The sequence below is a fragment of the Chiloscyllium punctatum genome, chromosome 46 (assembly GCF_047496795.1).
Source record: "Chiloscyllium punctatum isolate Juve2018m chromosome 46, sChiPun1.3, whole genome shotgun sequence".
In the NCBI taxonomy this organism is placed as follows: Eukaryota; Metazoa; Chordata; class Chondrichthyes; order Orectolobiformes; family Hemiscylliidae; genus Chiloscyllium; species Chiloscyllium punctatum.
This window is the reverse complement of record NC_092784.1, coordinates 39,796,592-39,816,627: the sequence shown is the minus strand read 5'-3', so window position 1 is coordinate 39,816,627 and position 20,036 is coordinate 39,796,592. Positions and strand designations below refer to the sequence as shown.

Below are 20,036 nucleotides of genomic sequence, written 5' to 3'. Positions count from 1 at the left end.
ATTAGTTGTGGAGGAAGTGGATGTTTATGGATGTTGTGTAGTCAAGTGAGTGGCTTTGTCCTGGATGTTGTCAAGATTTTTGAGTGTTGCTAGAGAGCTGCATCCATCCAGGCAAGTGGGGAGTATCCCATCTCCACACTGTCTTGTAGAGGATACTGTCAACATAGTACACTGCACTGTGACGTTGATAGTGGGGGTTCAGTTTTGTTTCTAAACTCCTGCAAATACAGGCCAAATTAACCCAATCTTCCTTCACGTGACAATCCTACTATCCCAGGAATCTGAACCTTCACTGCAGTACCTCGTTAGCATGTGTATGTTTACTTAGATGAGGAGACCAAAACTGCACACAGTACACTAAGACGCTGTACGATTGGAGTAAGACTCTTGCTCCTGAACTCAAATCCTGTTGTATTTGAAGGCCAACATAGCATAGCATAGCAGAGTTTGTGGCACCAATATTTACTTCCAGTGGCCAGTGTACAATGATACTCAGGTTCCTTAGTTCAACAAACGTTTGCAACCTATCACCATTTAAATAATAACTGTCATTCTGGTCTTTTCAACTGAAGTGGACTTCACTCTTGCCCCATTATACTATGTTGGCCTTGAAGCCTCTTACTTCCTCTTCGCCATACTACCTCCCACATAGCTTTGTGTGGGCAACAGACTGGAAAATATTACAGCAGCATTTTCAGTAATCAATCACAGGGCAGCAATATATTCTTTATAAGAAACTAGATTAGATTACTTACAGTGTGGAAACAAGGCCCTTTGGCCCATTAAGTCCACACCGACCTGCACCCATTCCCCTACATTTACCCTAACACTATGGGCAATTTAGCATGGCCAGTTCACCTAACCTACACATCTTTGGACTGTGGAAGGAAACCGGAGCAGCCCCACACAGACACAGGGAGAATGTGCAAACTCCACACAGGGAGTTGCCTGAGGCAGGAATTGACCCCAGGTCTCTGGCGCTGTGAGGCAGCAGTGCTAACCACTGTGCCACTGTGCCGCCCACCTGCCACTCTTATTCGTTAAGAGCAGAAACAAATTTAGTTGTGTTAAAGGAAGTGGATACAAATGCATGCCATCGTCAAAAAGCAGAAGTATGAAATTATCTTAATGTCTTTTTCATACGTCCTTACCTTTTCAGCTGATAAGAAACAGAAATTCCGGAAGAGAAACTGCGAGAATAAAATGTCGTTTTTCTCTAGGTGCCTGTAAAGACAGGAAGATCTCCTGAGTGAGAACATGGAGCTAGACAACATTTATACCAATCTGGAAAACTTGTGTCATGATCAACCGGAACCAGACATGAAACAGCAAAACCTAAAATCAGGTAAACATCAGTGGTCTGGTCATGATTGTACAAGTTATTGAGTCTTTGTTAATGAACGAGAAGTAATTAACTTTCAGATCAATGAACGACAATGTAAGTGTCATTTTTGATTGTTAGAGACAAAATGTTGTCAAGAAACTACTTCAGAATTGATGGATTTTAGAGCTGGACAGTGAAATAACGTAATAGGGTCAGACAGTCTTCTGTGACTATCTTTTTGACTTGTTTGTGTTGTGAACATACAATGAAATAAATCAATCGGTGAAAAAAAAATTGTGAGACCACCCTTTTAACTGATGGTGTTATAGATTCACAGTGAAATCTATGAGGAAGACTTTGAAGTAAAGATGTTGAAGAGGGGTCAGTGAAACATTGCAGAATTGACAAGGAGGGAGGTTTGTGATTTAAAAATTGTCTTTATTTCTTTTATGATGTAGATTACACAATAGTTTTCATAATAGTACAGGTATTTTATATCTGTTCTTTGTAATAGCCCATACATTTTGTCATTTCAATTATTTTCTGGGTTGAGATTTTTAAGCTGCTGTTAATGAATGTTTGTGAGCTGAACAAGTGCATGCCAATCAGGTCTAATGTTTAAAACATTCTACATGTTCTCTAACACTAAATGAAAAAAACACTTGCGGTGTTGCTCACAAGTTCACAATCTTTTCAGTGATGACTTTAACTTACACTTTACAGAACATGGTGTACAATCAACAGAGCCTGTCCAAGGAAAATGGTCACCTTTGGTCATCTGCATTCTCCTGGGTCTCTCCATCCTGCTGTCCATGGGGATGCTAACTGCTGCAGTGATACTGTGTAAGTGTTGTGTCATTTTGAACTGTGTTGTAGGGGTAGCGTTAGTGTTATGTGAATACTCCAATGACAATTGACAAATGTAATTTTCAGTTGTGCATTAATTAAACTTTTTAATAATGCAGCAGTGAAATGAGCCTGGATGATAATGGTGAAACGAAACCTGGGATTTGGACTCCATTCAAAGCACTGCACCCCCCCGCCATCCACCAACCACTAGCCCCCCCCCCCCTCCCCACCAATGCCGTGCCATCATCTATGCCACAATTCAGTCAGTAGCCCAGTTGCTGCCTTGTCTCCTCATGGGTGAGCATGTCCCCTGTAGGGCACAGCAGTCATTCACACAGTCCTCACAGAATCCAAACCCAGAGCACATCGTCTCAGAGGACCACAACAATGTGAGCAGCTCAACTGTTAATTTTCTGAAGCAACATGGACTGTAGCAATGATGTGTCATCGGTGAAGGAAGAGGAAGACTTTGTCATTCAACCGGTTTATGTGAAATTGTTGTATTATTAAGTTGATATTCCAGTGTAGATCATATGAATACTGTTCATTCAATGGATTGCTATGACTACACTGATTTTGGGTTTAATCAATATAGAAATAATGATTGAGGATTTTAGAGACTTTGTTGATGAAATGTTTTAATAGTAGATACAGGCCAGATTTTGATTCTGCAACAACTAAATGTGGATAAACTCATTTGCAAAGCTGATGCAGACAAGATAGGCTGAATGGCCTCCTGCACTCTGATTTTATGATTCTGTGATAATCTTTCTACCTCAGGAAGGGATTTGCCAGATGTAAAAGGTTTTGCTAATTTTGTGGAGTTTGATAATTTTTGGTTCCTATTTTGGGTTTTAGTTTGTTCATTATTTCTTCCTGCTGAACTGAATGTGACTTCCTGTGAGAAACTGTCTCTGAGTGAGCTGGATAATGTTTAAATCCACAGGGTCAATGGAGGGAAGACAAATGACATGGTCACAAACCATGAATGTACAGTTCCTGTGCTGTGTCACCCTGTGTAACTTTCCCACATCAGCTGTACATTTAATAGGCTCATATTTCCTGATTTTTCTCTTTCTCACTTCTTACCTCACACTTCTCCATATTAAATTGCCTCTGCCACCTGTCTGTATGTTTTAGTAAGTCCATTGTCTCCTATTCGAGCCAGTTCTATATCCAAATGGCTAGGTCTCCCTGTATTCCATGTGATGTAATTTTAGATTAGATTAGATTAGATTACTTACAGTGTGGAAACAGGCCCTTCGGCCCAACAAGTCCACACCGACCCTCCAAAGAGCAACCCACCCAGACCCATTCCCCTACATTTACCCCTTAACCTAACACAACGGGCAATTTAGCATAGCCAATTCACCTAACCTGCACATCTTTGGACTGTGGGAGGAAACCGGAGCACCCGAAGGAAACCCACACAGACACTATGAAGGGCTTTCGCCCGAAACGTCCATTTAGAAGCTCCTTGGATGCTGCCTGAACTGCTGTGCTCTTCCAGCACCACTAATCCAGAGTCTGGCTTCCAGCATCTGTAGTTATTGTTTTTACCACTGGGAGAATGTGCTCTTGTTAAGCAGTCAACCATGCGGAACATTGTCAAATGCTTAACTGAAGTCCACATAGGTAAAAACAAGAACTGCAGATGCTGGAAACCAGAGTCTAGATTAGAGTGGTGCTGGAAAAGCACAGCAGGTCAGGCAGCATCCGAGGAGCAGGAAACATTGACGTTTTGGGCAAAAGCCCTTCATTAGGAATACAGGCAGGGTGCCTGCAGAGTGGAGAGATAAATGAGAGAGGGATGGGGATGGGGAGAAAGTAGCATAGGGTACGATAGGTAAATGGGGGTGGGGATGGAGGTGATAGGTCAGAGAGGAGAGTGGGGGAAGGTAGCAAACAGTACAATGGGTGAATGGGAGTGGTAATGGAGGTGATAGGTTAGAGAGGAGGGTGGAGTGGATAGGTGGAAAGGAAGATAGGCAGGTAGGACAGGTCATGGGGATGGTGCTGAGCTGGAAGGCTGGAGCTGGGGTAAGGTGGGGGAAGGGGAAATGAGGAAACTGGTGAAATCCACATTGATGCCCTGGGGTTGAAGTGTTCCAGAGCGGAAGATGAGGCGTTCTTCCTCCAGGCGTCGGGTGGTGAGGGAGCGGCGGTGAAGGAGGCCCAGGACCTCCATGTCCTTAGCTGAGTGGGAGGGGGAATTGAAATGTTGGGCCACAGGGCGATGTGGTTGATTGGTGCGGGTGTCCCAGAGATGTTCCCTAAAGTGCTCTGCTCGGAGGTGCCCAGTCTCCCCAATGTAGAGGAGACCGCATCGGGAGCAACGGATACAATAAATGACATTGGTGGATGTGCAGGTGAAACTTTGATGGATGTGGAAGGCTCCTTTGGGGCCTTGGATGGAGGTGAGGCAGGAGGTGTGGGCACAGGTTTTACAATTCCTGTGGTGGCAGGGGAAGGTGCCAGGAAGGGAGGGTGGGTTGTTGGGGGGGCGTGGACCTGACCAGGTAGTCACGGAGGGAATGGTCTTTGTGGAAGGTGGAAAGGGGTGGGAAGGGAAATATACCCATAGTGGTGGGGTCCGTTTGGAGGTGGTGGAAATGTCGGCGGATGATTTCGTTTATGTGAAGGTTGGTAGGGTGGAAGGTGAGCACCAGGGGGGCCTGTCCTTGAAGTCCACATAGGTCACATCAATCCTCTTTGACAAAGGGTCAGTTAGACTCGAAACGTCAGCTCTTTTCTCTCCTTACAGATGCTGCCAGACCTGCTGAGATTTTCCAGCATTTTCTCTTTTGGTTTCAGATTCCAGCATCCGCAGTAATTTGCTTTTAATCCTCTTTGTGACTTCTTCAAAAAACTGAATCAAGTTAGTGAGACTCGATTTCCCATGCACAAGGCCATGTTTGCTATCCCTAATCGTAGAACATAAGTAATTGAACATTACAGCACAAAACAGAACCTTTGGCCATTGATGTTGCTCCACCCTGTGAAGCCAATCTGAAGCCTATCTAACCTACACTATTCCATTATCATCCATATGTTTATCCGATGGCCATTTAAATGCTTTTAAAGTTGACAGGTTAGTACGCTCCTACTAGTTACTAAGTAAAGAAATTACCTCTGACATCTGTTCCGTAGTTATCACCCCACAATTTAAAGTTATGCTCCCTCGTGCTAGCCATCATCATCTGAAGAAAAAGGATCTCGCTGTCCACCCTATGCAATCCTCTGATAATCTTATTTGTCTCTATTAAGTCACCTTTCAACTTCTTCTCTCTAAAGAAAACAGCCTCATGACCTCATGGCTCTGAAACTCAGTCCCTCTACCAATAAAAGCTAACACACTGTATGCCTAATGAACAACCCTATCAACCTGTGTGGCAACTTTTAGAGATCTGTGTACATGGGCCTGGAGATTTCTCTGCTCATCTACACTGCAAAGAATTTTACCATTAACCCAGTACTCTGTATTCCTGCTACTCCTTCCAAAGTGAATCACCTCACACTTTTCCGCATTAAACTCCATTTGCCAACTCTCAGCCAAGCTCTGCAGCTTATCTATGTTCCTCATCCTTCTACACCGTCCACAACGCCATCTATCTTAGTCTTATCCACAAATTTACTAGCCCATCCTTCTAAGCCCTCATCCAGGTCATTTATAAAAATGATGAACAGCAATGACCCCAAAACAAATCCTTGCGGTACAGCACTAGTAACCGAATGCCAGGATGAATATTTCCGATCAACCACATAGCCAATTTCTGATTCAAACCACTAAATCACCAACAATCCCATTCCTCCAACAGCCTACCGTGGGGAACCTTATCAAGCGCATAACTGAAATCAGTGTACACCACATCAACCCTGTTACCCTCATCCATCTGTTTGATCACCTTCTCAAAGAACTCAATAAAGTTTGTGAGGCACGACCTACCCTTCACAAAACCGTGTTGACTATCCCGAGTCAAATTATTCCTTTCTGGATGATTATAAATCCTATCTCTTATCACCCTTTCCAACACTTTACCCACAACTGAAGTACTCCTCTTCTTGAACAAGGGGACAACATTTGCTGTCCTCCAGTCTTCTGGCACTATTCCTGTAGGCAATGATGACATAAAGGTTAAAGCCAAAGGCTCTACAATCTCCTTCCTAGCTTCCCAGTGAATCAGAGGATAAATCCCATCAAGCCCAGGGGACTTATCTATTTTCACACTCTCCAGAATTGCTAAGACAACCTCCTTATGAACCTCAAACCTGTCTAATCTAATAGTCTTTATCTCAGCATTCTCCTCAACAACAATGTCTTTTTCCAGTGTGAATACGGACGAAAAATATTTATTTAGCACCTCTCCTATCGCCTCGGACTCCATGCACAACTACACACTACTGTCCTTGACTGGTCCTAATCGTACTCTCGTTGTTCTTTTTTTCGCAACATACCTATGAAATGCTTTAGGGTTCTCCTTGATCCAACCTGCCAAATATTTCTCCTGTCCTTTCCTAACTCTTCTTCGCTCTCTCTTTAGGTCCTTCCTGGCTAACTTATAAATCTCAAGCGCCCTAACTGAGCCTTCACATCTCCTCCTCACGTAAACCTCCTTTTTTCTCTTGACAAAAGCTTCAACTTCTTCAGTAAACCACAGCTCCCTCATTTGATTGCTTCCTCCCTGCCTGACAGGTACATATTTATCAAGGACACAAAGCAGCTGCTCCTTGAACAAGCTCCAAATTTCAATTGTGCCCATTTCCTGCAATTTCCTTCCCCATCCTATGCATCCTAAATCTTGCCTAGTCGCATCAGAATTGCCTTTACCCCAGCTATAACTCTTGCCCTGTGGTACAAGGGCTTGCCTTTCCAAATACATGGAAATTCTGTCCCTCACAATCCCCTCCAACAACTTGACCACCACTGATGTCAGGTTCACCGGTCTATAGTTTCCTGCTTAACCTTACCACATATCTTAAATAGTGGCGAGCCATTAGCCAACCTCCAGGCTTCCAGCACTTCACCTTCAGCTTTTGGTGATACAAGTATCTCAACAAGGGGCCCCGCAATCACTTCCCAAGTTTACCACTGAGTTCTAGGGTACAGTTGACCGGGTTCCAGGGTATTGTCCACCTTTTTGTGTTTTATGACACCCACAATCTTCTCCTCTTGTACTATGGACATTTTTCTGGATGGTTAATTTATTTAGAACTGTCAAGCAGGTTGTAAGGAAGGTGTTACAAGAGCTTAGCAGTGTTGTATGTCTACAGTTTGTGAGCCCACAGCAAATCTGTCAAGATGGTGGAGGAGTAGCAGCAAGTTCCTGGTTCAGGGCTAATGCACTCTGTCTGCTTTCTGTTTTTTTTGTTTTTTCACTTATGCAACTTTTCTTTCCCCAATTTTTCCTCTTTAAAAGCCTTGCACGGCACCTTCGGGTGAGCTAGAGCAGACCTGGCTTCCCAAGTATGTCCAGCTGCAGCCACAACAAGAGACTCGACTCCTCCCAGCAACAGCAGAAACACTCATGGGGGGAGGAGAATGAGCCTGGTGTGAGGGTAGGAGAGTGAGCCCAGTGGAGGTGGAGTGTGGGGTGGGAGTGAGCTCAGCGTGGTGGTGGTGGGGGGAGGGCATTGGGGGTGGCAGGTTGCACCCAGTGCAGGGGAGGAGAGACAGCCCCGTGTGGAAAGAGGACAGTGAGCTCAGCGTGAGGGGAGGGGCGGCAGAGTGAGCCCAGTGTGGGGGAGGAGAGTGAGCCCAGTGTGGGGGGAGGAGAGTGAGCCCAGTGTGGGGGGAGGAGAGTGAGCCCAGTGTGGGGGGAGGAGAGTGAGCCCAGTGTGGGGGGAGGAGAGTGAGCCCAGTGTGGGGGGAGGAGAGTCAGCCCAGTGTGAGGGAGGAGAGTCAGCCCAGTGTTGAGGGAGGAGAGTGAGCCCAGTGTTGAGGGAGGAGAGTCAGCCCAGTGTGAGGGAGGAGAGTCAGCCCAGTGTGAGGGGAGGAGAGTGAGCCCAGTGTGGGGAGAGGAGAGTGAGCCCAGTGTGGGGGGAGGAGAGTGAGCCCAGTGTGGGGGAGGAGAGTGAGCCCAGTGTTGAGGGAGGGATGGCAGAGTGGGCCCAGTGTGGGGGAGGAGAGTGAGCCCAGTGTGGGGGAGGAGAGTGAGCCCAGTGTGGGGGAGGAGAGTGAGCCCAGTGTTGGGGGAGGAGAGTGAGCCCAGTGTGGGGGGAGGAGAGTGAGCCCAGTGTGGGGAGAGGAGAGTGAGCCCAGTGTGGGGAGAGGAGAGTGAGCCCAGTGTGGGGGGAGGAGAGTGAGCCCAGTGTGGGGGGAGGAGAGTGAGCCCAGTGTGGAAGGAGGAGAGTGAGCCCAGTGTGGGGGGAGGAGAGTGAGCCCAGTGTGGGGGGAGGAGAGTGAGCCCAGTGTGGGGGGAGGAGAGTGAGCCCAGTGTGGGGAGAGGAGAGTGAGCCCAGTGTGGGGGGAGGAGAGTGAGCCCAGTGTGGGGGGAGGAGAGTGAGCCCAGTGTGGGGGAGGAGAGTGAGCCCAGTGTGGGGGGAGGAGAGTGAGCCCAGTGTGGGGGAGGAGAGTGAGCCCAGTGTGGGGGAGGAGAGTGAGCCCAGTGTAGGGGAGGAGAGTGAGCCCAGTGTTGAGGGAGGGGTGGCAGAGTGGGCCCAGTGTGGGGGAGGAGAGTGAGCCCAGTGTTGAGGGAGGGGTGGCAGAGTGGGCCCAGTGTGGGGGAGGAGAGTGAGCCCAGTGTAGGGGAGGAGAGTGAGCCCAGTGTGGGGGAGGAGAGTGAGCCCAGTGTGGGGGAGGAGAGTGAGCCCAGTGTTGAGGGAGGGGTGGCAGAGTGGGCCCAGTGAGCTGGTGTGCAGGAGTAAAGTGAGTCCAGTGTGGGGGAAGGGGAAGATGAGCCCGGTGTGGGGAGGAGAATGAGCTCAGTGTAGGAGAGGGGGTGGGAGGGGTAGAGTGAACCCACATGAGGAGGGACAGTGAGCCCAGCTTTGGTGGGGGGGGGGGGGGGGACGTGAGCTCAGCATTGAAGGGGAAGAATGAGCCCATTGCGAGGGAGAGGAACAGTGAGACAGTGTGTGTGAAGGGGGTGGTGTTGTGTGGGCAGAGTAAGGGACAGGATTGAACCCAGTGTGGGAGAAGGAGAGTAAGCCGAGTGTGGGGAAGGAGAGTGAGCAGAGCATGATGGGAGAGGAGCAAGTACAGTGTTGAGGAGGAGAGTGAGCCCAGTGTGAGGGAGGACAATGAGGGCTGTGTGGGAAGCAGTGCCAGCCTACTGTGGGGAAGTAGAGTGAGATCAGTGTGGGGGAGGTGAACAAGCTCAATATTGGAGGGGGGAGAGTGAACCCACGTGGGGAGGGGCAGTGAGTGTAGTGTTGAGGAGGGGAGGAGAGGGAGTCCACTGTGAGGGAGGAGAATGAGCCCACTGTGAGGGAGGAGAGTGAACCAACTGTGAGGGAGGAGAGTGAGCCCACTGTGAAGGGAGGACAGTGAACCAACTGTTAGCGTGGAGAGTGAGCCCACTGTGAGGGGAGGAGAGCGAGCCCACAGTGAGGAGAGGAGAGCGAGCCCACTGTGAGGGAGGAGAGTGAACCCACTGTGAGGGGAGAAGAGTGAGCCCAGTGTGAGGAGAGGAGAGTGAGCCCAATGTGAGGGGAAGAGAGTGAACCAACTGTGAGGGAGGAGAGTGAGCCAACTGTGAGGGGAGGAGAGTGAGCCCACTGTGAGGGGAAGAGAGTGGGCCCACTGTAAGGGAGGAGAGTGAGCCAACTGTGAGGGAGGAGAGTGATCCCACTGTGAGGAAAGGTGAGTGAACCCATTGTGAGAGGAGGAGAGCGAGCCCACTGTGAGGGGAAGAGAGTGAGCCCACTGTGAGGGAGGAGGGTGAGCCCACTGTGAGGGGAGGAGAGTGAGCCCACTGTGAGGGAGGAGAGTGAACCCACTGTGAGGGAGGAGAGTGAGCCCACTGTGAGAGGAGGAGAGTGAACCCACTGTGAAGATGGAGAGTGAGCCCACAGTGAGGAGAGGAGAGCGAGACCAGTGTGAGGGAAGGAGGGTGAGCCCACTGTGAGGGTGGAGAGCGGGCCCACTGTAGGGGGAGGATAGAGAACCCACTGTGAGGGAGGAGAGAGAGCCCACTGTGAGGGGAGGAGAGTCAGCCCACTGTGAGGGAGGAGAGAGAGCGCACTGTGAGGGGAAGAGAGTGGGCCCAGTGTGAGGGAGGAGAATGAGCCCACTGTGAGGGGAGGAGAGTAGGCCCAGTGTGAGGAAGGAGAGCGAGCCCACTGTGAGGGAGGAGAGTGAGCCCACTGTGAGGGGAGGAGAGCGAGCCCACTGTGAGGGAGGAGAGTGAACAAACTGTGAGGAGAGGAGAGTGAGCCCACTGTGAGGAGAGGAGTGCGAGCCCACTGTGAGGGAGCAGAGTGAACCCACTGTGAGGGAGGAGAGTGAAACCCACTGTGAGGGGAGGAGAGTGAACCCACTGTGAGGGAGGAGAGTGAGCCAACTGTGAGGGGAGGAGAGTGAGCCCACTGTGAGGGAGGAGAGTGAGCCCACTGTGAGGGAGGAGAGTGAACCCACTGTGAGGGAGGAGAGTGAACCCACTGTGAGGGAGGAGAGTGAACCGACTGTGAGGGAGGAGAGTGAACCGACTGTGAGGGAGGAGAGTGAACCCACTGTGAGGGGAGGAGAGCGAGCCCACTGTGAGGGAGGAGGGTGAGCCCACTGTGGGGGGAGGATAGAGAACGCACTGTGAGGGGAGAAGAGTGAGCCCACTGTGAGGGAGGAGAGTGGACCCAGTGTGAGGAGACTAGAGTGAGCCCACTGTGAGGGAGGAGAGTGAGCCGAGTGTGAGGGAGGAGAATGAGCCCACTGTGAGGGAGGAGAGTGAACCAACTGTGAGGGAGGAGAGTGAGCGCACTGTGAGGAGAGGAGAGCGAGCCCAATGTGAGGGAGGAGAGCGAACCCACTGTGAGGGGAAGAGAGTGAACCAACTGTGAGGGGAAGAGAGTGGGCCCACTGTGAGGAGAGGAGAGTGAGCCCAGTGTGAGGGGAAGAGAGTGAGCCCACTGTGAGGGAGGAGAGCGAGCCCACTGTGAGGATGGAGAGTGAGCCCACAGTGAGGAGAGGAGAGCGAGACCAGTGTGAGGGAAGGAGGGTGAGCCCATTGTGAGGGAGGAGAGCGAGCCCACTGTGAGGGTGGAGAGCGGGCCCACTGTAGGGGGAGGATAGAGAACCCACTGTGAGGGAGGAGAGAGAGCGCACTGTGAGGGGAAGAGAGTGGGCCCAGTGTGAGGGAGGAGAATGAGCCCACTGTGAGGGGAGGAGAGTGAGCCCACTGTGAGGGAGGAGAGTGAGCCAACTGTGAGGGGAGGAGAGCGAGCCCACAGTGAGGGAGGAGAGTGAGCCCACTGTGAGGGGAGGAGAGTGAGCCCACTGTGAGGAGAGGAGTGCGAGCCCACTGTGAGGGAGGAGAGTGAAACCCATTGTGAGGGAGGAGAGTGAGCCCACTGTGAGGGGAGAAGAGTGAACCCACTGTGAGGGGAGGAGAGTGAACAAACTGTGAGGGAAGGAGAGTGAGCCCACTGTGAGGAGAGGAGTGCGAGCCCACTGTGAGGGAGGAGAGTGAAACCCACTGTGAGGGGAGGTGAGTGAACCCACTGTGAGGGGAGAAGAGTGAGCCCACTGTGTGGGAGGAGAGTGAACCAACTGTGAGGGAGGAGAGTGAACCAACTGTTAGCGTGGAGAGTGAGCCCAGTGTGAGGGGAGGAGAGTGAGCCCACTGTGAGGGAGGAGAGTGAGCCCAGTGTGAGGAAGGAGAGCGAGCCCACTGTGAGGGGAGGAGAGTGAGCCCACTGTGAGGGAGGAGAGTGAACCCACTGTGAGGGGAGGACAGCGAACCCACTGTGAGGGAGGAGGGTGAGCCCACTGTGAGGGAGGAGAGTGAGCCCACAGTGAGGAGAGGAGTGCGAGCCCACTGTGAGGGGAGCAGAGTGAACCCATTGTGAGGGAGGAGAGTGAGCCCACTGTGAGGGGAGAAGAGTGAACCCACTGTGAGGGGAGCAGAGTGAACCCACTGTGAGGGGAGGAGAGTGAACCCATTGTGAGGGGAGGAGAGTGAACCCATTGTGAGGGGAGGAGAGTGAGCCCACTGTGAGGGGAGAAGAGTGAGCCCACTGTGAGGGAGGAGAGTGGACCCAGTGTAAGGGAGGAGAGTGAGCCCACTGTGAGGGAGGAGAGTGAACGCACTATGAGGGGAGAAGAGTGAGCCCACTGTGAGGGAGGAGAGTGGACCCAGTGTAAGGGAGGAGAGTGAGCCCACTGTGAGGGAGGAGAGTGAACGCACTATGAGGGGAAGAGAGTGAACCAACTGTGAGGGAGGAGAGTGAGCCAACTGTGAGGGGAGGAGAGTGAACCAACTGAGAGGGAGGAGAGTGAGCCCACTGTGAGGGGAGGAGAGTGATCCCACTGTGAGGAGAGGAGAGTGAGCCCACTGAGAGGGGAGGAGAGTGATCCCACTGTGAGGAGAGGAGAGTGAACCCATTGTGAGGGGAGGAGAGTGAGCACACTGTGAGGGGAAGAGAGTGGGCCCACTGTGAGGGAGGAGAGTGAGCCCACTGTGAGTGGAGGAGAGTGAGCCCACTGTGAGGGGAGGAGAGTGATCCCACTGTGAGGAGAGGAGAGTGAACCCATTGTGAGGGGAGGAGAGTGAGCACACTGTGAGGGGAAGAGAGTGGGCCCACTGTGAGGGAGGAGAGTGAGCCCACTGTGAGTGGAGGAGAGTGAGCCCACTGTGAGGGAGGAGAGCGAGCCCACTGTGAGGGGAGGAGAGTGAGCCCACTGTGAGGGAGGAGGGTGAGCCCACTGTGAGGGAGGAGGGTGAGCCCACTGTGAGGGAGGGGAGCGAGCCCACTGTGAGGGAGTAGGGTGAGCCCACTGTGAGGGGAGGAGAGTGGACCCAGTGTGAGGAGACTAGAGTGAGCCCACAGTGAGGAGAGGAGAGTGAGCCCACTGTGAGGGGAGGAGAGTGAGCCCACTGTGAGGGGAGGAGAGTGAGCCCACTGTGAGGAGAGGAGAGCGAGCCCACTGTGAGGGGAGGAGAGCGAGCCCACTGTGAGGGGAGGAGAGTGAGCCAACTGTGAGGGGAGGAGAGTGATCCCACTGTGAGGAGAGGAGTGTGAACCCATTGTGAGGGAGGAGAGTGAGCCCACTGTGAGGGAGGAGGGTGAGCCCACTGTGAGGGAGGAGAGTGAGCCCACTGTGAGAGGAGGAGAGCGAGCCCACTGTGAGTGGAGGAGAGTGAGCCCACTGTGTGGGAGGAGGGTGAGCCCACTGTGAGGGAGGAGAGCGAGCCCACTGTGAGGGGAGGAGAGCGAGCCCAGTGTGAGGGAGGAGAGTGAGCCCACAGTGAGGAGAGGAGAGCGAGCCCAGTGTGAGGGAAGGAGTGCGAGCCCACTGTGAGGGTGGAGAGTGAACCCACTGTGAGGGAGGAGAGCGAGCCCACTGTGAGGGTGGAGAGCGGGCCCACTGTAGGGGGAGGATAGAGAACCCACTGTGAGGGAGGAGAGAGAGCCCACTGTGAGGGGAGGAGAGTCAGCCCACTGTGAGGGGAGGAGAGTGAGCCCTCTGTGAGGAGAGGAGAGTGAACCAACTGTGAGGGAGGAGAACGAGCCCACTGTGAGGGGAGGAGAGTGAGCCCACTGTGAGGGAGGAGAGTGAGCCCACTGTGAGGGAGGAGGGTGAGCCCACTGTGAGGGAGGAGAACGAGCCCACTGTGAGAGTGGAGAGCGGGCCCAGTGTGGGGGGAGGATAGAGAACCCACTGTGAGGGAGGAGAGCGGACCCAGTTTGAGGAGAGGAGAGTGAGCCCACTGTGAGGGAGGGGAGCGAACCCACTGTGAGGGAGGAGAGTGAACCAACTGTGAGGGAGTAGAACGAGCCCACTGTGAGGGGAGGAGAGTGAGCCCACTGTGAGGGGAGGAGAGTGAGCCCACTGTGAGGAGAGGAGAGCGAGCCCACTGTGAGGAGAGGAGAGTGGGCCCAGTGTGAGGGAGGAGAGTGAGCCCACTGTGAGGGAGGAGAGCGAGCCCACTGTGAGAGTGGAGAGCGGGCCCACTGTAGGGGGAGGATAGAGAACCCACTGTGAGGGAGGAGAGAGAGCCCACTGTGAGGGGAGGAGAGTCAGCCCACTGTGAGGGAGGAGAGTGAGCCCTCTGTGAGGAGAGGAGAGTGAACCGACTGTGAGGGAGGAGAGTGAGCCCACTGTGAGGGGAGGAGAGTGAGCCCACTGTGAGGAGAGGAGAGTGAGCCCACTGTGAGGGGAGGAGAGTGAGCCCACTGTGAGGGGAGGAGAGTGAGCCCACTGTGAGGGGAGGAGAGTGAGCCCACTGTGAGGAGAGGAGAGTGAACCAACTGTGAGGGGAGAAGAGTGAGCCCACTGTGAGGGAGGAGAGTGAGCCCACTGTGAGGGGAGGAGAGTGAGCCCACTGTGAGGGAGGAGAGTGAGCCCACTGTGAGGGAGGAGCGTGAGCCCACTGTGAGGGAGGACAGTGAACCAACTGTGAGGGAGGAGAGTGAGCCCACTGTGAGGGAGGGGAGCGAGCCCACTGTGAGGGGAAGAGAGTGGGCCCACTGTGTGGGAGGAGAGTGAGCCCACTGTGAGGGGAAGAGAGTGGGCCCACTGTAAGGGAGGAGAATGAGCCAACTGTGAGGGAGGAGAGCGAGCCCACTGTGAGGAGAGGAGAGTGAGCCCACTGTGAGGGAGGAGAGTGAGCCCACTGTGAGGGGAGGAGAGCGAGCCCACTGTGAGGAGCGGAGAGTGAACCCATTGCGAGGGAGGAGAGTGAGCCCACTGTGAGGGAGGAAAGTGAGCCCACTGTAAGGGAGGAGAATGAGCCCACTTTGAGGGGAGGGGAACGAGCCCACTGTGAGGAGAGGAGAGTGAGCCCACTGTGAGGGAGGAAAGTGAGCCCACTGTAAGGGAGGAGAATAAGCCCACTTTGAGGGGAGGAGAGCGAGCCCACTGTGAGGAGAGGAGAGTGAGCCCACTGTGAGGAGAGGAGAGTGAGCCCACTGTGTGGGAGGAGGGTGAGCCCACTGTGAGGGAGGAGAGTGAGCCCAGTGTGAGGGAGGAGGGTGAGCCCACTGTGAGGGAGGAGGAGGGTGAGCCAACTGTGAGGAGAGGAGAGTGAGCCCACTGTGTGGGAGGAGCATGAGCCCACTTTGAGGGGAGGAGAGCGAGCCCACTGTGAGGGGAGGAGAGCAAACCCACTGTGAGGGAGGAGGAGGGTGACCCCACTGTGAGGGAGAACAGCGAGCCCTCTGTGAGGGGAGGAGAGTGAGCCCAGTGTGAGGGAGGACAGTGAACCCACTGTGAGGGAGGAAGGTGAACCCACAGTGAAGGAGAAGGGCGAGCCCACTGTGAGGAAGGAGAGTGAGCCCACTGTGAGGAAGGAGAGTGAACCAACTGTGATGTGAGGAGAGTGAACCCACTGTGAGGAGAGGAGAGTGGGCCCACTGTGAGGCGAGGAGAGTGATACCCACTGTGATGGAGGAGAGTGAGCACAATGTGAGGAGAGGAGAGTGAGCCCACTGTGAGGGGAGGAGAGCACGCTCACTGTGAGGGAGGAGAGTGAACCCACTGCGCGGGAGGAGAGCGAACCCACTGCGAGGGAGGAGAGTGAGCCCACTGTGAGGGAGGAGAGTGAGCCCACTGTGAGGGGAGGACAGTGAACTCACTGTGAGGGAGGAGAGAGAACCCATTGTGAGGGAGGAGAGTGAGCCCAGTGTGGGGGGAGGATAGAGAACGCACTGTGAGGGGAGAAGAGTGAGCCCACTGTGAGGGAGGAGAGTGGACCCAGTGTGAGGAGACTAGAGTGAGCCCACTGTGAGGGAGGGGAGCGAGCCCACTGTGAGGTGAAGAGAGTGAGCCGAGTGTGAGGGAGGAGAGTGAGCCCACAGTGAGGAGAGGAGAGCGAGCCCACTGTGAGGGAGGAGAGTGATCCCACTGTGAGGAGAGGTGAGTGAACCCATTGTGAGGAGAGGAGAGTGAGCCCAGTGTGAGAGGAGGAGAACGAGCCCACTGTGAGGGGAAGAGAGTGAGCCCACTGTGAGGGGAAGAGAGTGAGCCCACTGTGAGGGAGGAGAGCGAGCCCACTGTGAGGGAGGAGGGTGAGCCCACTGTGAGGGGAGGAGAGTGAGCCCACTGTGAGGATGGAGAGTGAGCCCACAGTGAGGAGAGGAGAGCGAGACCAGTGTGAGGGAAGGAGGGTGAGCCCATTGTGAGGGAGGAGAGCGAGCCCACTGTGAGGGTGGAGAGCGGGCCCACTGTAGGGGGAGGATAGAGAACCCACTGTGAGGGAGGAGAGAGAGCGCACTGTGAGGGGAAGAGAGTGGGCCCAGTGTGAGGGAGGAGAATGAGCCCACTGTGAGGGGAGGAGAGTAGGCCCAGTGTGAGGAAGGAGAGCGAGCCCACTGTGAGGGGAGGAGAGTGAGCCCACTGTGAGGGGAGGAGGGTGAGCCCACTGTGAGGGGAGGAGAGTGAGCCCACTGTGAGGGGAGGAGAGTGAGCCCACTGTGAGGGAGGAGAGTGAGCCCACTGTGAGGGAGGAGAGCGAACCCACTGTGAGGGGAGGAGAGTGAGCCCACTGTGAGGGGAGAAGAGTGAGCCCACTGTGAGGGGAGGTGAGTGAACCCACTGTGAGGGGAGGAGAGTGAACAAACTGTGAGGGGAGGAGAGTGAGCCCACTGTGAGGGAGGACAGTGAACCAACTGTTAGCGTGGAGAGTGAGCCCAGTGTGAGGAAGGAGAGCGAGCCCACTGTGAGGGGAGGAGAGTGAGCCCACTGTGAGGGGAGGAGAGTGAGCCCACTGTGAGGAAGGAGAGTGAGCCCACTGTGAGGGAGGAGAGTGAACCCACTGTGAGGAGAGGAGAGTGAGCCCACTGTGAGGGAGGAGGGTGAGCCCACTGTGAGGGGAGGAGAGCGAGCCCACTGTGAGGGAGGAGAGTGAGCCCACAGTGAGGAGAGGAGAGCGAGCCCAGTGTGAGGGGAGGAGAGTGAACAAACTGTGAGGGAAGGAGAGTGAGCCCACTGTGAGGAGAGGAGTGCGAGCCCACTGTGAGGGGAGCAGAGTGAACCCATTGTGAGGGAGGAGAGTGAGCCCACTGTGAGGGAGGAGAGTGAGCCCACAGTGAGGGGAGAAGAGTGAACCCACTGTGAGGGAGGAGAGTGGACCCACTGTGAGGGGAGGAGAGTGAACCCATTGTGAGGGGAGGAGAGTGAACCCACTGTGAGGGGAGAAGAGTGAGCCCACTGTGAGGGAGGAGAGTGGACCCAGTGTAAGGGAGGAGAGTGAGCCCACTGTGAGGGAGGAGAGTGAACGCACTATGAGGGGAGAAGAGTGAGCCCACTGTGAGGGAGGAGAGTGGACCCAGTGTAAGGGAGGAGAGTGAGCCCACTGTGAGGGAGGAGAGTGAACGCACTATGAGGGGAAGAGAGTGAACCAACTGTGAGGGAGGAGAGTGAGCCAACTGTGAGGGGAGGAGAGTGAACCAACTGAGAGGGAGGAGAGTGAGCCCACTGTGAGGGGAGGAGAGTGATCCCACTGTGAGGAGAGGAGAGTGAACCCATTGTGAGGGGAGGAGAGTGAGCACACTGTGAGGGGAAGAGAGTGGGCCCACTGTGAGGGAGGAGAGTGAGCCCACTGTGAGTGGAGGAGAGTGAGCCCACTGTGAGGGAGGAGAGCGAGCCCACTGTGAGGGGAGGAGAGTGAGCCCACTGTGAGGGAGGAGGGTGAGCCCACTGTGAGGGAGGAGGGTGAGCCCACTGTGAGGGAGGGGAGCGAGCCCACTGTGAGGGAGTAGGGTGAGCCCACTGCGAGGGGAGGAGAGTGGACCCAGTGTGAGGAGACTAGAGTGAGCCCACAGTGAGGAGAGGAGAGTGAGCCCACTGTGAGGGGAGGAGAGTGAGCCCACTGTGAGGGGAGGAGAGTGAGCCCACTGTGAGGAGAGGAGAGCGAGCCCACTGTGAGGGGAGGAGAGCGAGCCCACTGTGAGGGGAGGAGAGTGAGCCAACTGTGAGGGGAGGAGAGTGATCCCACTGTGAGGAGAGGAGTGTGAACCCATTGTGAGGGAGGAGAGTGAGCCCACTGTGAGGGAGGAGGGTGAGCCCACTGTGAGGGAGGAGAGTGAGCCCACTGTGAGAGGAGGAGAGCGAGCCCACTGTGAGTGGAGGAGAGTGAGCCCACTGTGTGGGAGGAGGGTGAGCCCACTGTGAGGGGAGGAGAGTCAGCCCACTGTGAGGGAGGGGAGCGAGCCCACTGTGAGGAGAGGAGAGTGAGCCCTCTGTGAGGGAGGAGAGTGAGCCCACTGTGAGGGAGGAGGGTGAGCCCACTGTGAGGGGAGGAGAGTGAGCCCTCTGTGAGGAGAGGAGAGTGAACCAACTGTGAGGGAGGAGAACGAGCCCACTGTGAGGGAGGAGGGTGAGCCCATTGTGAGGGAGGAGAACGAGCCCACTGTGAGGGAGTAGAACGAGCCCACTGTGAGGGGAGGAGAGTGAGCCCACTGTGAGGGGAGGAGAGTGAGCCCACTGTGAGGAGAGGAGAGTGGGCCCAGTGTGAGGGGAGGAGAGTGAGCCCACTGTGTGGGAGGAGAGTGAGCCCACTGTGAGGAGAGGAGAGCGAGCCCACTGTGAGAGTGGAGAGCGGGCCCACTGTAGGGGGAGGATAGAGAACCCACTGTGAGGGAGGAGAGAGAGCCCACTGTGAGGGGAGGAGAGTCAGCCCACTGTGAGGGAGGAGAGTGAGCCCTCTGTGAGGAGAGGAGAGTGAACCAACTGTGAGGGAGGAGAACGAGCCCACTGTGAGGGAGGAGAGTGAGCCCACTGTGAGGGGAGGAGAGTGAGCCCACTGTGAGGAGAGGAGAGTGAGCCCACTGTGAGGGGAGGAGAGTGAGCCCACTGTGAGGGGAGGAGAGTGAGCCCACTGTGAGGAGAGGAGAGTGAACCAACTGTGAGGGAGGAGAACGAGCCCACTGTGAGGGGTGGAGAGTGAGCCCACTGTGAGGGAGGGGAGCGAGCCCACTGTGAGGGGAGGAGAGCGAGCCCACTGTGAGGGAGGAGAGCGAGCCCACTGTGAGGGGAGGAGAGCGAGCCCACTGTGAGGGAGGAGCGTGAGCCCACTGTGAGGGAGGACAGTGAACCAACTGTGAGGGAGGAGAGTGAGCCCACTGTGAGGGAGGGGAGCGAGCCCACTGTGAGGGGAAGAGAGTGGGCCCACTGTGTGGGAGGAGAGTGAGCCAACTGTGAGGGAGGAGAGTGAGCCCACTGTGAGGAGAGGAGAGAGAGCCCACTGTGAGGGAGGAGAGTGAGCCCACTGTGAGGGGAGGAGAGCGAGCCCACTGTGAGGAGAGGAAAGTGAGCCCACTGTAAGGGAGGAGAATGAGCCCACTTTGAGGGGAGGGGAACGAGCCCACTGTGAGGAGAGGAGAGTGAGCCCACTGTGAGGGAGGAAAGTGAGCCCACTGTAAGGGAGGAGAATAAGCCCACTTTGAGGGGAGGAGAGCGAGCCCACTGTGAGGAGAGGAGAGTGAGCCCACTGTGAGGGAGGAAAGTGAGCCCACTGTAAGGGAGGAGAATGAGCCCACTTTGAGGGGAGGGGAACGAGCCCACTGTGAGGAGAGGAGAGTGAGCCCACTGTGAGGGAGGAAAGTGAGCCCACTGTAAGGGAGGAGAATAAGCCCACTTTGAGGGGAGGAGAGCGAGCCCACTGTGAGGGAGGAGGGTGAGCCCACTGTGAGGGAGGAGAGTGAGCCCAGTGTGAGGGAGGAGGGTGAGCCCACTGTGTGGGAGGAGCATGAGCCCACTTTGAGGGGA

The 20,036-nt window shown here is 54.7% G+C and overlaps 1 protein-coding gene across 1 annotated transcript in view; it reads left to right on the top strand.

Moving 5' to 3' along the window:
• Positions 1 to 1,229: 1,229 nt before the first annotated feature.
• Positions 1,230 to 20,036, top strand: part of LOC140467904 (CD209 antigen-like protein C) — a 79,453-nt gene continuing 60,646 nt past the window's right edge. Inside the window, exons 1-2 of the mRNA XM_072563980.1 lie at positions 1,230 to 1,345; positions 2,048 to 2,167. Of these exons, the coding sequence (XP_072420081.1) occupies positions 1,258 to 1,345; positions 2,048 to 2,167 (208 nt within the window). The 5' untranslated portion in view covers positions 1,230 to 1,257. The remainder of the gene's footprint in view (positions 1,346 to 2,047; positions 2,168 to 20,036) is intronic.